This window comes from Acartia tonsa, chromosome 4 (genome assembly GCF_053477335.1).
Source record: "Acartia tonsa isolate MP-2025a chromosome 4, ASM5347733v1, whole genome shotgun sequence".
NCBI classification, from domain to species: Eukaryota; Metazoa; Arthropoda; class Copepoda; order Calanoida; family Acartiidae; genus Acartia; species Acartia tonsa.
This window is the reverse complement of record NC_137263.1, coordinates 49,541,585-49,557,332: the sequence shown is the minus strand read 5'-3', so window position 1 is coordinate 49,557,332 and position 15,748 is coordinate 49,541,585. Positions and strand designations below refer to the sequence as shown.

At 32.1% G+C, this 15,748-nt stretch overlaps 1 protein-coding gene across 1 annotated transcript in view; it reads right to left on the bottom strand.

Annotated features, from left to right (window-relative positions):
• Positions 1-15,748, bottom strand: part of LOC145317591 (uncharacterized) — a 36,061-nt gene extending 20,313 nt beyond the window's left edge. The window contains exons 1-8 of the mRNA XM_080158736.1: positions 15,718-15,748; positions 14,264-14,353; positions 11,701-11,842; positions 7,574-7,633; positions 7,138-7,220; positions 3,352-3,790; positions 694-745; positions 291-351 (exon numbers count right to left, since the gene is read on the bottom strand). Coding sequence (XP_080014862.1) covers positions 291-351; positions 694-745; positions 3,352-3,790; positions 7,138-7,220; positions 7,574-7,633; positions 11,701-11,842; positions 14,264-14,353; positions 15,718-15,733 — 943 coding nt within the window. The 5' untranslated portion in view covers positions 15,734-15,748. The remainder of the gene's footprint in view (positions 1-290; positions 352-693; positions 746-3,351; positions 3,791-7,137; positions 7,221-7,573; positions 7,634-11,700; positions 11,843-14,263; positions 14,354-15,717) is intronic.

Here is a 15,748-nt window from a genome sequence, read left to right as displayed (position 1 = left end):
TTTGATCTAGCTAATTATCTATTTTAAATTTAAATCAGTCCAATTCAAATAAAATTAGGGACTCTTTATAAAGCAATAGCTCTGATAGCACATTAAGTCATGTTAAAATCGTCCTATAAATTTCTAACCTTGCACTAAGAATCTTTAACAATTAGGTTTAATCCGAAAGTGTAGCAAATCTAACATTATTGCAAGTAAGCCAAATATTATGTTTTTAATTTTTCATATGTTTTCGTCTAATTGATTTCCCTGTTTTGGATGTTAACATCCTGTTTAAAGATGGAACTCACCTAGGGTACCAGTTTTTAAGAAGCAGTCTGTCTCTTCAATATCCCGGTTAAATCCCTCTCTAATTTCATTTAAAAATTTATTCATTATCATTCATCAAATTATTAATAATAATATGCATGGCTCGGCATCCGCATGTCAGTCGCCTGTAAATCTCAGAGAAGTCAACCTTTTACAATTTTACAAATAGGGCAATCCCACTTTTCAAAAAAAATTTCAAAGCATGCAAACGGGTTTTCATTTATGGCTTCTGTGCGGCTGACGCGCGTCTGTAAGGCCCTGATTATTTGGCTTTGATAATAGAAAGCATTTTTAGTAAATTTAGGTTGAATCTAAGCTCTATAGATCAAGATTTACTAAGCTCATCAAATAAACATTATTAATTTGAAAATGAATAAATTTCCTGTAAGTCCAGAATAAACAATCCTCTTCTAGTCTACACAAAGCTTTACAACCTCTGAAAAAATATTTCAATATATTTGTAAGTAACTCCTAACAAAGCTCTTTATAGTGCCTATAAATGTCCATCATTCTAATATGACGTAATTCAGGATTTTTTGGGCATTTTACGGGACTAAATTTAAAAACTTTAGAATAATGACGTCATTTTTATAGGCACTATGAAGAGCTCCACTCCTTACCCAACAGGGGTATGCGCCAACTTTACTTAACATTTAGGGCACCACCTCTTGTGATATTGTTGTCAATAAAAACCCCCATGTAAACTTGTGTGAACTGAATTTTTTCTCTCAATAATTTAAAAAAGTGGGTTGTTGGGTTGGGGTGAAATGTGCATCTTAAAAATATGGAAAAATGTCTATAATACAAAGTAGAATTATGTCGGCCTATTAATCCAGATTAAGCTTAAGATCTAGCAAATCGCTGGACCGATTATGCTCTGCTTTTCAGGGAATGTTTCTACTGATCACAAAAAAATTAATGCTATATTCTTAGGGGTGTGGTACACCCTTTTTCCAAATACCATTATATCCTCCTCTATAAAAATATACTATTTTTTGTTCAATATCAATACAATCTTGGGATGCAGCCCCTAGAGGATAGAGGCAAAGCCACTTGTAAGATTTATAGTAAAATAAAATAATAAAATTCGTACTTAAGTAATAAAAAATTTTCTATTGATAATTTTTGGACCGTTATATCAGACAAAATATAATTATTACAGGGTTATAAAATAAAACAATCATTTATAAATGCGAAGCATTTATATATAAATATGGTGTCCCTCAATTAGATAATAATTTTTTTAAAAATGGCTGGTAACTATTGGATATGAAAAATGATAGAATATTGGCGATTTGACTCAAAGCACCTTGTCCCCTTATAAATCGTGTTATGTTTATTAGTAAAGTTATTGATTAGGTTAGCTTATATTGGGTACTGGGCAGCCCCGAAAGGTTAGGGCACAGATGTTATAGGCCCCGCACAGGTAGGGCTCCCGCGGTTGTTAGGCATAGGGGTGCGGGATTTCATAAACTTTGAGGATAAGTATTAAAATATTTTGAATAATAATATTTTTAATATAAATTAAAATATAATTCAATATTATTACTACATTTTTATCAAGGCTAACTCTGCACCAATGGACTTTTTCGTCCATATCACATACACACACACAAAAAGCCAATACATTACAAAGCGTCCCTTCTAAAACAGAGATTGAGATTTATTATCACATAATTACAGCTCTGCACAATTAACTTTAAACTTGATTGGTTTAATGGATATACAATATACGTGGATATTATGACAGGGAAAAAATTGTCTTCAACTGAAGTTGCTAACATGAACATCATTTATTGGACAGTTCCTTTATCAAGCAAGAAGGGAAGGGGTAAAGGGGGTGGTTGGGGTCGTTATTTTAACCAGCTACAAATTTCACTTTATCAGAGTACATGATAATATGGTGTAAGATCCAAGGAATAATAAATCCGTTGTTGGTTTGTTTTTATATTTCATTGGCCGCGAAGCTTCTCTATAGCTCATTTTATCATATCAGTCAATCTTTTAGTCAGACTGGAGCGATTATGATATTAGAATAACTAATTAGGTGCTAAATAGGTCTTTCACGTTCACTTTTCTTTAATATCGTACAGTTGAAATAACTTTAAAAAGGATGCATAGAATAGATGCGCATATGTCATAGGAATTTTTACTAAAAATTTTATTTGTCTATCATAAAAAGCAGCCGAGAAATTCACAATTCCCCCATAACGGACTGACAGACGAACAGGACAAAGTGGATAATAGAGTAGCTTTGCTACTGAAAATTGCAAGTCGATATTATGTCAGTAGTGACTGTTATATTGCAGTTATGTAGTAGGCATAAACCATTAATAAAGTCTGTAAGATAAAAAGCAATGAATTTGACAAAGGTCATTAACGTCTGTGTATGCTCAAAGTTTGTTTTTGGACAATTATGATTTTCTGAGTTGAATTCAGTGTTAAATAGTATACACGTAACTTGATAAAAACATTAAAAACCAAAAATAATCAGTTTACATCAAGATGAATTATAATTCTCTAAAGAAGTACTTGAAATATTGTTTTATAACCAAAAATAAAATAAATCTTCAATTTCTTCTGACTCAAACCGGATAATGGACTCTATTAATTTTGTTTCGTTTATTTATAGCCAAGCCACAAGTCTCTATGGGCTAACTAGAAGGATAGTTAAATACCATCATCTTAGAATTTAAAGTAGGAAAAATAAACAACATATTTCTTATAAAGGTAAGAAATTACTAAATTACTTAAGAATCAAATTAGCCGTTAGTGAAATTTTATGAGACAAAACTACCACTATACAATAAAAAAATCGGATCATGGAAAGAAAACAAAGTAGCTGGTTTTGTCGTATTTTCACAGTAACTTTTGATACGTTATTTTAGGTTAGGTAAATGTTAATGATTGCCCAGCAGGTTTAGAACATTGGCCACGCATGGCTATAGCCCTCCGCAGGGGCTAGAAATAAGAGAGAAAAGTTTCTGTAAAATAGCACGAAACCCAATACTTCGTTGTCTTATCATGATCCAAAAATCGTACCTGGCAGATCCAGCATTAAGTCCTCTAGTGGCTCCATCATCAAACACCAAATTATCCCCAGGAAAATCTGTATTAACATATGAACAAGCTGGCAGCGGTAGTCTATCACCAGGCACTCCCCGGGTTGTGCTCGGCCGGTTGGCGTCATTTTTGTCCACAGGCGGCAGACCGGGCTGAAAGCCTGGCTGTAGGCCAGGCTGTAAAAAGGGGCCTCCATGACCTGGAACTGTGACGGGTACAGGTATGGCCTGGGCTACAGGGGCAGGTGCAGGGACTAGAACTGCTGGGGAGGGGGCGCCGACCACAACTGGGCGGTTGTGCACGCGCACGCCGTTCACAACAGTGACAGAGTCGCGGCCCAGGGAGGGCACATTCTCCACAACATGGATAGAGCCACGGCCAGGGTCACCAGCTACGGCCACGTAGGATCCTTCAAATCCTGAAATATTATTAACAATTATTTTTTAAGTGCCATTTATAAACAATTAATTGTTTTTTTAAACTGTTGTTGTTATTAATATTTTTATTTATATCAAAGCGTGACTGATTATCTAAAAGCTTTTACGTATTTTGCGTAATATATATATTGTACATCATTATTATTATGATAAAGAAACTACAATTTTTTAATTATCCTTGTAATTCTATGGATTTGATTGTTTCTTAAATTCTATGAACTAACTGAAGTGATATTTTTTGCATCTTTTTATAGGTGTTTTGTATACTTGAAGTTAAGCCCCTAGACACTTTCTTTAAAATGCAAAATTGCACACAAAAAATAATTAAAATTTGCCTGATGTGATAACGGAAAGCAAATATTTGTTAAGAAAAGTGATAAAAAAAACACTTTAAAAACCTGACAATTAAGCATGTGGTAGCGTGATAAAATCAATAACTGATTACATTACAAATTTTCTGTCATATCTTGCGTGTAAACATAACCACAAAAAGCATAGCTTTACTAGCACAGAACATCATAAAAAGGACAGTTTTATCCATTCTCATTCAAGAATAAAGTAATTGGGCTATACTTGAATGAAAAAGGGTTCAATTTTAGGGTGAAAAACCATGGCTGGACATCCTCTGTCGCATTCATTCTTACATGATACTCAACGTCAGCTATGATGCGGATTAATTAAGCCATTAATAATCCTCTGTTTCAACTGTAGCCACATAAATCCGCAGGCACTATTTAAATTCAGCCAAAACCAGCAATAGCAACCCATTTTTATTATCAACCCCCGGCCTTGTGGGGATAGGAGCGGGCGTCTGCTAGCTTGCCGAGCCCTAGTGAAAACAGAAGAACGGAAATATAAACAAAATTTATACAAAAAAAGGAGGATTAAAGAAACCCCCTCAAAACATTAGGGAATAATTATCCTCCCCCATGTATATTTTATAACAAGAGTAAAATTATATTAGGAGGTAGAGATTTTCTCCTCGATTCACATACTATTATTCACTCCCCAACATCAAATACCCCCTATTGAGAGTTTTCACCACTCAATAATGGAGTTTGCACGTCCTTAAGAATTAAAGACGCACACTGTCAGTATACAGAGTAGCTTCGCGTATGAAAAGAGTTTTAATTTTGCCCTTCATGGGAAATATTTTGATTAATATGTCAAGTGATCAAGAAGCAAAACCCGGACAACAAACATTATTTACGATTCCCGTGGTTCTTTTAGTTTCAAGTATCACACCAAAATATATGTATTGTTAAAAAGCGAAGCTTTTCTATATTTTTTATATATCAGTCTACCCATTACTCTAAACGCAAATTTAAAATTGTAGGATCGTCATATTAATTCAAACCAAGCATAACTACTCCTGTAAAAATAAGGTATAATCAGGAAAGCGAAGCGCCCAATTTTAAAATGTAGATTTTGAAACAAAATATTTCTACAGTTTTATTTTCCAATCTAATCTCTTTTCAAAATGGCGATTCTTAGACCGATTCTTTGAGTATCTTGGAAGTAAAATTGATGAAGCTGGAGGCACTTTGACAGATGTTAAAGCTAGAATTAACAAATCTAGGACAGCCTTTGTCAGCTTGAACAAAATTTGGAACTCTAACAACATCTCCATAAAGACCAAGTTAAGACTTTTCAAGTCAAATGTTCTCTCTGTTTTGCTGTATGGGGCAGAAACTTGGTTCCTAAACACAGCAGTGGTCTCCAAGCTACAGATATATGTCAACAAATGTCTTAGGAGAATCCACAAAATCTTTTGGCCTAATAAGATCACAAATGCTGAGCTTTTAGAGCGCAGTGATATGTCAGACATCAAACTGACAATAAAACAGAGAAAATGGAGATGGTTGGGGCACACTCTAAGGAAAGGGCTGATTTAACCAATCAAGCCTTGACTTGGAACCCTTTTACAGGAAAGAGAAAACCAGGTTGACCAAAAACAACCTGGAGGAGGGAATAATTCCTGGATGAACTGAAAGAGAAGAATCTATCATCTTTCAATGATGCCTCTACTAAGGCCCAATTCAAAGAAAAATGGAAAACTATTGTGCGTGGCCTATGCTCTGTAAAGAAGAGATAAATGGCGATGATGATGATGAAGTACGATTAGGAATAGTGTACGTATGGTAACAGAAGGCTTACTGAATTTTGAGAAATTTTGAGTATATTAACATTATATTTTAGTTTAGATTTCTTAATAAAATTGTAACAATTCAATATTTTTTTGTAATTTAAAGTTGTTACGAGTTATAAAATCCAGTATACTGTACAATTTTTACAATATTATAAATAAATCTAGCTTAATTATACACAATTAGTGAATATTTGTAAATTAGCAAATATAAATAATCTTTTGTCTAATTTTATTCAACTTATTCAAAATTTATATTAATCTTTACTTTTTGTGACCATATCTACGACAAATTATAAATTTTATTATTAGTGGTTATAAGGCTTTTTATGTAGGAGAGGTAAACCCAGAATAATTTTGTGAATAGGTTAAACAGCAGCCACAGCTACTCCTATAGGTATAGAGTGTATAGGAGAAACAGGAGCCACAGCTACTCCTATATGATATAAAGATGTATACCTGACACAGGGTGTATAGGAGCTACAGCTACTCCTATATGATATAAAGATGTATACCTGACACAGGGTGTATAGGAGCTACAGCTACTCCTATATGATATAAAGATGTATACCTGATACAAGGTGTGTAGGAGCTACAGGAGCTACAGCTACTCCTATATGATATAAAGATGTATACCTGACACAGGTTGTATAGTAGCTACAGGAGCTACAGCTACTCCTATATGATATAAAGATGTATACCTGACACAGGTTGTATAGTAGCTACAGGAGCTACAGCTACTCCTATATGATATAAAGATGTTTACCTGACACAAGGTGTATAGTAGCTACAGGAGCTACAGCTACTCCTATATGATATAAAGATGTATACCTGACACAGGGTGTATAGTAGCTACAGGAGCTACAGCTACTCCTATATGATATAAAGATGTATACCTGACACAGGGTGTATAGTAGCTACAGGAGCTACAGCTACTCCTATATGATATAAAGATGTATACCTGACACAGGGTGTATAGGAGCTACAGGAGCCACAGCTACTCCTATATGACATAAGGTGTATAGGAGTAACAGGAGCTACAGCTACTTCTATAAGATATAAAGATGTATACCTGACACAGGGTGTATAGGAGCTACAGGAGCTACAGCTACTCCTATAGGTATAGAGTGTATAGGAGCTACAGGAGCTACAGCTACTCCTATATGATATAAAGATGTATACCTGACACAGGGTGTATAGGAGCTACAGGAGCTACAGCAGGTCCATGGACAGGCACAACATTGGGCTCCACATGAACAACAGGCCTGCAAAAAATAATTTCACATATATAATCAAGAAAATCAAGATCATATTCTTACTTTGTGGCGAGCACTGGTTTTAGTCACATTTTTTATTCACACTCCCCCGATAATTTTAAGTCTGACTGTTATAACCGGACATTCCAAGGCATATTTTAGGTGGAAGTTAAAAGCTTTATAGGAGGGGGGGGAGCGGGGGGGGGGGGGGTTATATACTGTGTTCACTTCATTTCAGAATAAATGGCCTAAAACCTAACAAAAACTAGAATTTTAAGAATTTAATGAAGCATAAGAATCTTAGATGGTTGGAAGCTGTAAAGAATAAAATGCACGATTTAAAGGAATAATTTAGATTTTACCTTAAACGTTTCCTTTTCTTTGTGACCACTCTAACTCTTGTTTCTCTTGGCTCAGAATACCTGCATACAAATTTTGTCATAATAAAACATATCCACGCCGTTTTATACCAACAAAAACTGTTTGTCATAATAAGAACAGCTCTAGGTTGCTAATTTTATGACTAATGATTAAAATGTCTATTGTGGGTCATTATGTCAAAAAATAGCTGCATGTCCATAATACGTTTTTCATTAACGACCACTGTAAAGATATACCATTTAAATACTTTTTTTTATATCAACACATGTTTGTCATGGATAAAGAGGAAGGTCAATAAACGATAAATTAAGATTATTCTTCATATAGATTTTAAAAATCGTGTAAAAATATGACAAATATGTTAGTTAATTTGTACCACAATTTTGAGAAATACTTTTGACAATTAATTTTTCTTTCTTCCTTTATTCAGTTACAGTGTCAATACAAATATAGCATCTTATAATCAGTAACGTGCACAGCGATTTAACAGGGGGTGATATAGAGGGGAAGGAAGTACAGTGCAAAATCTTGTTATAGGAGGTTGTTAACACCTACCCCCCTACACCCCTCTTCCGTACGCTATTGCTTATAATATATTTCTAACAAGGAAGTGTTTACAATTTAATCATGAGTCCCACGTTATCACAAAGAAATAAATCTTTACAGATTAAAATATCTTGAGCAGATACACCATATGGTATTAATAGTTCTAAAGTTCAGGGAGAAATATATAGAAAAAAAAGATGTCATACTGGCCTTCTATTGGTCAATTAAAATGTATACTGTCCTGCCATTGGTAATTGTATTTGTGTATTATCCTATCATAGGTCATTTGTATTGTATGACGTCATTTTTATAGGCACTATAAAGAGCTTGTAAAAAAAACACAAAAATGTGCATCATAATAATTGAAAATATCGAAAATGTCCTCATTTTCCCATTATGAATTAGCTGTTATTGAGATAGGTATTGATTTGAAACTCTAACCCTGCAGGGCTTTCCTAAACCTCAATTAAAGACAAAGAAATCAGTACACATTGTTTTTATATTGAAAAATCACAATAGAACTAACCACCTTTTCTTTTCTAAAGTACTGATGGCGTCATACAATACTAATGACCAATGATAGGCCAATTAACTGACTAAATTACCAACGGTAGGCCAGTATACATTTTAATTGACCAATGGTAGGCCAGTATGGCGTCATTTTTTATAGGCACTATAAAAAGCGTCATCTACAACTATTTCTATTGCAAGTGTAAATTTGTTTATTTCTGCACTAAAAAATCGAATCTCGTTAATAAGCTAATACTTATTGTATATAATTAACTATATGTCAAGGGCTAACATATGTTACACTTTTTTAGAAGCAAAGCTTTTCTGTAATTAACGGGTGTATGTCTTTTCACTAATGACAATTTTGTTTGTTTCATTTTTAACAAGAAAGAATTGTATGAAAATGGTGATGATCCCTAATTTATGTTCTAAAGAAGGTGTATTAACTTTTTTGCTTTTTATTTAAGATAGCTAGCCGGTGCTTTTAGTAAGTAGTAGATGTAAAATTTTTCATAGAATTCAGATATGCAATCGTTTTTTTTGTAGACCTCTTATTTTTTAAGTAATTTAGGTTTTTTAAAAAAATAATTAAGTCGGTTTAAGGTACTAAAACGCAACAAAATTAAAGAAGAAAATGGCCAGTATGAACAAAAATAGTAAGATCTTTAATTTGACACCTTACTTTTAAAATTCTGTTGAGTAATTATTGAAAAAATCTATTTATTTTAACCTCGGTTTAATAAAAACTTTAAACCTAAATATTTTCTCAATCGGACATAAAAACATGGGTTCATATATACCTTTAGAATCAGAAAAATATTACGAATCCATTCTAAGCAAAATTGAAAAAGTTTTATAAAACTATAATAAAAAATATAAGTTTATTTTAAGAATCATAATTTTCGGCTTTAAAGGGTTGACTTGAACAAAACCTGAACAAAACCTAAACAAATGTACATACACTGTAACAGATATTTTTTAAACACAAGAAACAATAATGCATTTTTAACTGCATTGTTTTGAAGTTTATAAACAGACTAAAGCATACTTGTTCATAATTTTTCATTCTTTACATGTTATGTAAGTATCACTATTTTTATTGTAGTATCTATTGTATATATTGTTTGAACATTATCCTTTTTTTTGTCAATTCTATTGGTTAAGTTTTGAGGTGAAGCTTCTTGATTCATCAATTTTAGAGATTTTTGATTGGCTAGTTTAATAGTTACAATTAAGTGTTGCCTGTAAAAATATAATATTTTAGGCCATTTTTATTTTTTCAAGTTTTTACTTTTTTTCAATTTTGCTTAGAATGGATTCGTAATATTTTTCTGATTCTAAAGGTATATATGAACCCATGTTTTTATGTCTGTTTGAGAAAATATTTAGGTTTAAAGTTTTTATTAAACCGAGGTTAAAAAAATAGATTTTTTCAATAATTACTCAACAGAATTTTAAAAGTAAGGTGTCAAATTAAAGATCTTACTATTTTTGTTCATACTGGCCATTTTCGTCTTTTATTTGTTGCGTTTTAGTACCTTAAAACCGACTTAATTATTTTTTTAAAAATTTAAATTACTTTAAAAATAAGAGGTTTACAAAAAAAAAACGATTGCATATCTGAATTCTATGAAAAATTTTACATCTACTACTTACTAAAAGCACCGGCTAGCTATCTTAAATAAAAAGCAAAAAAGTTAATACACCTTCTTTAAAATCTAAATAAAAATCTGCCATCATTTTACAAATATGATATTTTTTACAGGAAGTAAGGGAGGGGACAATGGATCAAATATTCTATTTTTAGAAGTCTCAGACTTTGGGTACTGGCTTAAAGGGAATGTGCAAGAATTTAGCAGTTTTTGACTGACTTTGGGTACTAGCGCACAAAATGCCGCTAACTCGTTTGTTAGTTTTGAATATTGCAGACAAGTATCAATAAACTTAATTTGTTATGATGTGGCTGGTTTTAACAATTTTTTTCTCTCCAAAAAATATCATTTCATAGATAAAAACTTTATTGTGATATTTGTTTAATAAACGATCTAAGAATCCAATTAAATTTTTGGGTTATGGTGCTATGGGTTGAATGGATTTCAGGGAGATTTTTCTAGTTATTAATTACAGTATGGTTACTTCAGTCTGATGTGCTGGTAATATAATTTTCAAATTCCTATTTTATGGTTTTCTGTATTGTATTAACTCTCCCTTTACAATTTCCTCCATATTTTCTGGATTAATCTGGATTTCAAGGTTTTTCAGCAAATACTCCTAAATTGAAATAATTGCTCATTGTCCCCTCCCTTACTTCCTGTATTTTTTAGGCTTTGCTTTTAAAAAACTTTTTTTTTCTTGTTTAATTTTTGATTGTTCTTCTTGTTAATGAGATCTCTCATTAATTAGTTAATTAGATAATCATATTAGTTAACACAACTTATCAGCAAAACTTCTTTACAAGTATGTTTGTTCAATGTTATCTTGTGTCAATGTTCTAGATTATTTCTAGGCCTTATTATGTGAAAACTTATGTTGTATGACCAGAATAAAAGTGTTAAAGATAATTTTTGAAAAACATCGCTTTTAGACATGATAAAAGAATAGGTCAGGAGGTCTTAACGTGATAATATTAAAAGATTTAAAAAAAATGAAGTGCATTGCAATATAAAGTAAGAAAACCGAGAAAAATAATAAAAACATAGAAAACAAACAAGGAAGAAAACATCCATAAGTAGCAAAACAATTGATTGACAAATGGGGACAAAATAAATCTAGCAAATGTTTAATTACCGTAATAAAGGACATAAGAATAGAAGTTATTAAGAATGATAGAAAATCTTTAAACCTGAGGAAATTAATATACAATAAAAGCGACTGAAAAGCTGCTGTAAAGCAGTCACTGCTTTGTATGTTATGTACTTAAATATGTTCTATTACTTAAGTAGCAGGTTAGTAAATCCAATTAGCATTACGGACTAACAGACAAAGTTAATTCGATACTAAAATTTACAAGATGTTATAGGGCTTTCTAAAATTAAATAATAAAATTTCCTACCTGACCCTTGTGATAACTTTGCGTTGAACATCGCCATGTCCATAGCCATCATGTGCATGGCTATCATGATAACCATGTCCAGCATCATGATACGTTGTTACACTGCTGTACCCGCCATGTCCGTGACTGTGGCTATTTCCTGTTTGGATTTTTATTATCGTCAAATATTCTACATTTTGTGGATAGAATTGTTGTTTCTTTATTGATTACTAGGGGCTACTCCCCCTAAGAGGCCTCTAGGGGCCCTTGTGGTGAGGGGAGACCACCTTTTCAATTTTAGGAACCTAGTAATAGTGTCTAACTTTTTATCTTCGTGACGTAACAAAAATCCATCTCTTTTTTAGGGGTTTCCTTTCCCACCTCCCCTCTCATCCTTCGATTTTTGTTACGTCACAAAGATAAAAAGTTAGACACTAATACTAGGTTCAATTTTAGTTTTAAAAAGAAAAAGATAAAAAGAAGATAGCATAGATTTCTTTTTGGAGGGTGGTGATACCCTTTCCCAAAATAGTTATAAATCTTCCTGGATTTATTAAAAGCTCCATTGTAAAGGAGAACTGTATCGCATAAGCGGTAAGTTGGAACCTTCAATAAAGAAAGACATCCTGTTACTTTTATATACGGAAAATTAGATAATGGACACTAATATACTATGCATTTCCCCATAATTATGTTTAATGTTTACTAGTGAAAAAGTTAAAGATTAATAGGTTTTTATTATCATTTTCTTTGAAATAATAAAATGAAATTTAATTCGATATTAAATAGTAGTCCAATTTGAAAAGGCTTTCTTCCTTAAAATTTTTAAAATTTAAAATTGCTTAAAGAAACAATTCATTTTTGCAAAAGCAATTTTAACAAAATTTCTTTTAATAGTTAATAACCGGAACAACAAAATTGTTTTTTTTTGCACCAAGTTTTTTTCAGAGCAAATAAAATTAAATTTTTTGATTTATATCCTATGTTCACACTTTTGTGAAGAGAGTAAGTGATACTTTTAATTTTGGTTGCTAGTCGTGTGTAATAATAAAGTTAAAGAATAGAGGGAGAATAAGTTATATTGCTGTGCCCCCATCCGGCAATGACCCTCTAATCGTATCCCATTGGACTAAGATCGCAGATCGCACATATTACCCAGTTCTATTTTTAGAGGCAACGCTTAAAATAGACATACATATAATTAAGCATTTGATTTTTCCCTGAATAAACAAGTATATGTATACTTTAAATTAATCTAGTAAGCTGTTTTAGCGTTTTAATAAAATAAAAATAAAAATGTGTCGCTTTTTCAACAATCTGAATGTAAGCTGCTTTTGGATTGGTGAAATTGGTTCCAGGACAAACGCAAGAGTTCCAAACGTCGGCGTGGACAAACGCAGGAGTGTTAGAATATTAATTTAATTAAGGATTTCTATACAGATTAGGTTAGGTAGGATATGAATGTACAAAAAAGCCCACCGCAGGGGTTAGGCATTTAAAAAACCTATAAGATGGTCTAAAATAGGTTAGTTTAGGTTTAGTGTTCACTCCTGCGTTTGTCCACTCCGACGTTTGAGCCTCCTGCGTTTGTCATAGGACCGTAAAATTTTGTTTGTTGGGCAGGTCTAATTTAGTTTAGCTTACTAAAAAGGATCCCCACAGGGTTAAGTACAAAATATATAAAAATCTAAATATTACATTGATATAACATTGCGTTCGTTTTCATGATATAGAATTGAATCTCTGAAACTTCAATGATACGGGGTGGTAAGAAAAAGGAGATAAGCAATTGGTCCGTTTCAGCGGCAAATTTAGAAATTCTAAATTCAATACTATGTCAACTTTGTGCTCAACAATGCCTATCAATATTACCAGCATTTTTTTTATATAAGGGCTTTTTTATGGCGGTTGGATGTAAAAATCCCAAAATAGTTACAAACCGTCTCTTTACTTATAAAAAGATTTACATTAAAGAAGACCCATATAGGTTCAGCTGAACAACCAGACAGACATCCTGATATTTTTAAAAGCAAAGCTCTTCTATGATTAGGGTCGGTCCGTACGTCCGTCACAGACTGATAGCTTTTTTAGTTAATTAAGGCATGTTAGAATTGTCCTATCGATTTCAAATTCTGCAATGGTGGTTCCTTCAGTAGTTAGGTACGATAAGAAAGTGTAGCAACTCTATAATCATTACAAGAATGTCCGTACCTTCATTTTAAACATGTTGATTTTTTACTTTTTTAACAACAAATTTTTATGTGATCTAATCATCGGATTGATCTGATTTTTGATATGTTGATTCCTGGGACAACAAAGTATAATGTTATAAGCTAAGCAACTCTATAATCATGTCCTAAAAATGTAAGTATGTCCATAAACATTGTCCTGTATCAAGCAGTTTCTCAACTAATTTACTTACAATTTTGCTTCGACTCTTATACATTTATATTCTGATTATTCAGTTCTGACACTATACAAGTGTTAATGTCTGTTTGTTCTATGGTGTTTATGGATGTTGTCATCCTTGTTATATAAATATTATATCAAAGTGAATAATACGAGAGATAATAAATAGTTCCTGCAGTTAGTGTGTAATCTTGATGAGTCTCACTACCCAGGCTCACTTCCACAATAACACAAACCAGCACAAGGCTATACGCAAAGCAGAAACCTAAAAATTTAAATAATTTTAAAGCGTTAAAGCGGAGCTTTTAAAGTTATTCGATCGTCATTTTGTCTTATAGCAAGTTTATAAATGTACGTCCTTTTGATTTTAAATCCTTGCATGAATATCTTAAAAGATTTGTATATACTAGATTACTGGGACTATTCGGCACAAAGAATAATCGTAACACCCCTAATATTTTATTTCAAAGATATTAAATAAAAAGCATTTTTTCACTGCATTTTAAAAAAGCATTGCTTATTCAATCCACTTTAAAAGAAAACTGTGAAATATTTTTGAACACAGTAATAGTGTCTGACTGATTATGACGTAACAAAAAAAATAGCCAATGAGAGGCCACTATAAATTTTACCATTGGTCAATAACGGCCTCTCATTGGCTATTTTTTTTGTTACGTCATAATCAGTCAGACACTATTACTGTGTTCAATATTTTTTTTCTGAAATAAAAATCACCAGGCAAATGATAAAATAAAAGATTTATGATAAATTTCTTTAAGGTTAAGTGGGTTAAATTAAAACACCCTTTAATTAAGTATTTTCTTTTAAAATATGGACATAGTTCCTTTATATGTTTGTTTACGATACTGTCTTCTTAACCGTTAAAGTCTTTTTGATTTTTTAATGTATCAAAGGAACTAAGAAGTGTCTCAAAGAAATTTGCCTAAAACCTAATTAATTCAATGATAAATATATTATTATGTATTTTTTACCATTTAAAATCTTATTGCATAAATATTTACTATATATATTTGGAACTTACGGCTAATAATTCAACTACTCCAAATTTAATTTTAGATTCGAAAAGAAAAAAAGCGGGATGATGGGGATTTTTTAAAGGGCTATTTCTTGGGGAGGGGCATAGGTTCCCCCCCCCCCCACCAAAATAGTATAGTAGTAATCTTCCCAGGACCTATGAGAAGCTATATTGTAAAGGAGAACCATATCCGTTCGGCAGTTAGCGATATCTTTCGGTAAAGACAGACAGACACACATATAGAGATCCTGTTACTTTTATATAAGGAATATACATATATAGTTTTAGGTTTCTCCATATTCAATATATCCTTGATTTAGATCCAATAAAAGTGACGATTCCTATTAGAGTTAGGTACAATAAAGAATGCGTATCGTTTCTGTAATTATTATATATTCGTTGTTACTAACTATATAGCAAAGTTCATTTGCCTTGTTTTCATAAGAATGAGCCACTCTTATTTAAATATTGTTACCCTTATTGCATGCTTTTGCTTAATCACAAATCTAAAAGCACTTGATGATAATATTATAAAGATGAAAAAATCACTTTTTTCCAGATATTATTTTTGAAATTTTTATAAAAATACTTTCTTTGGACACTCCACATGCTGATTGTGTGCTA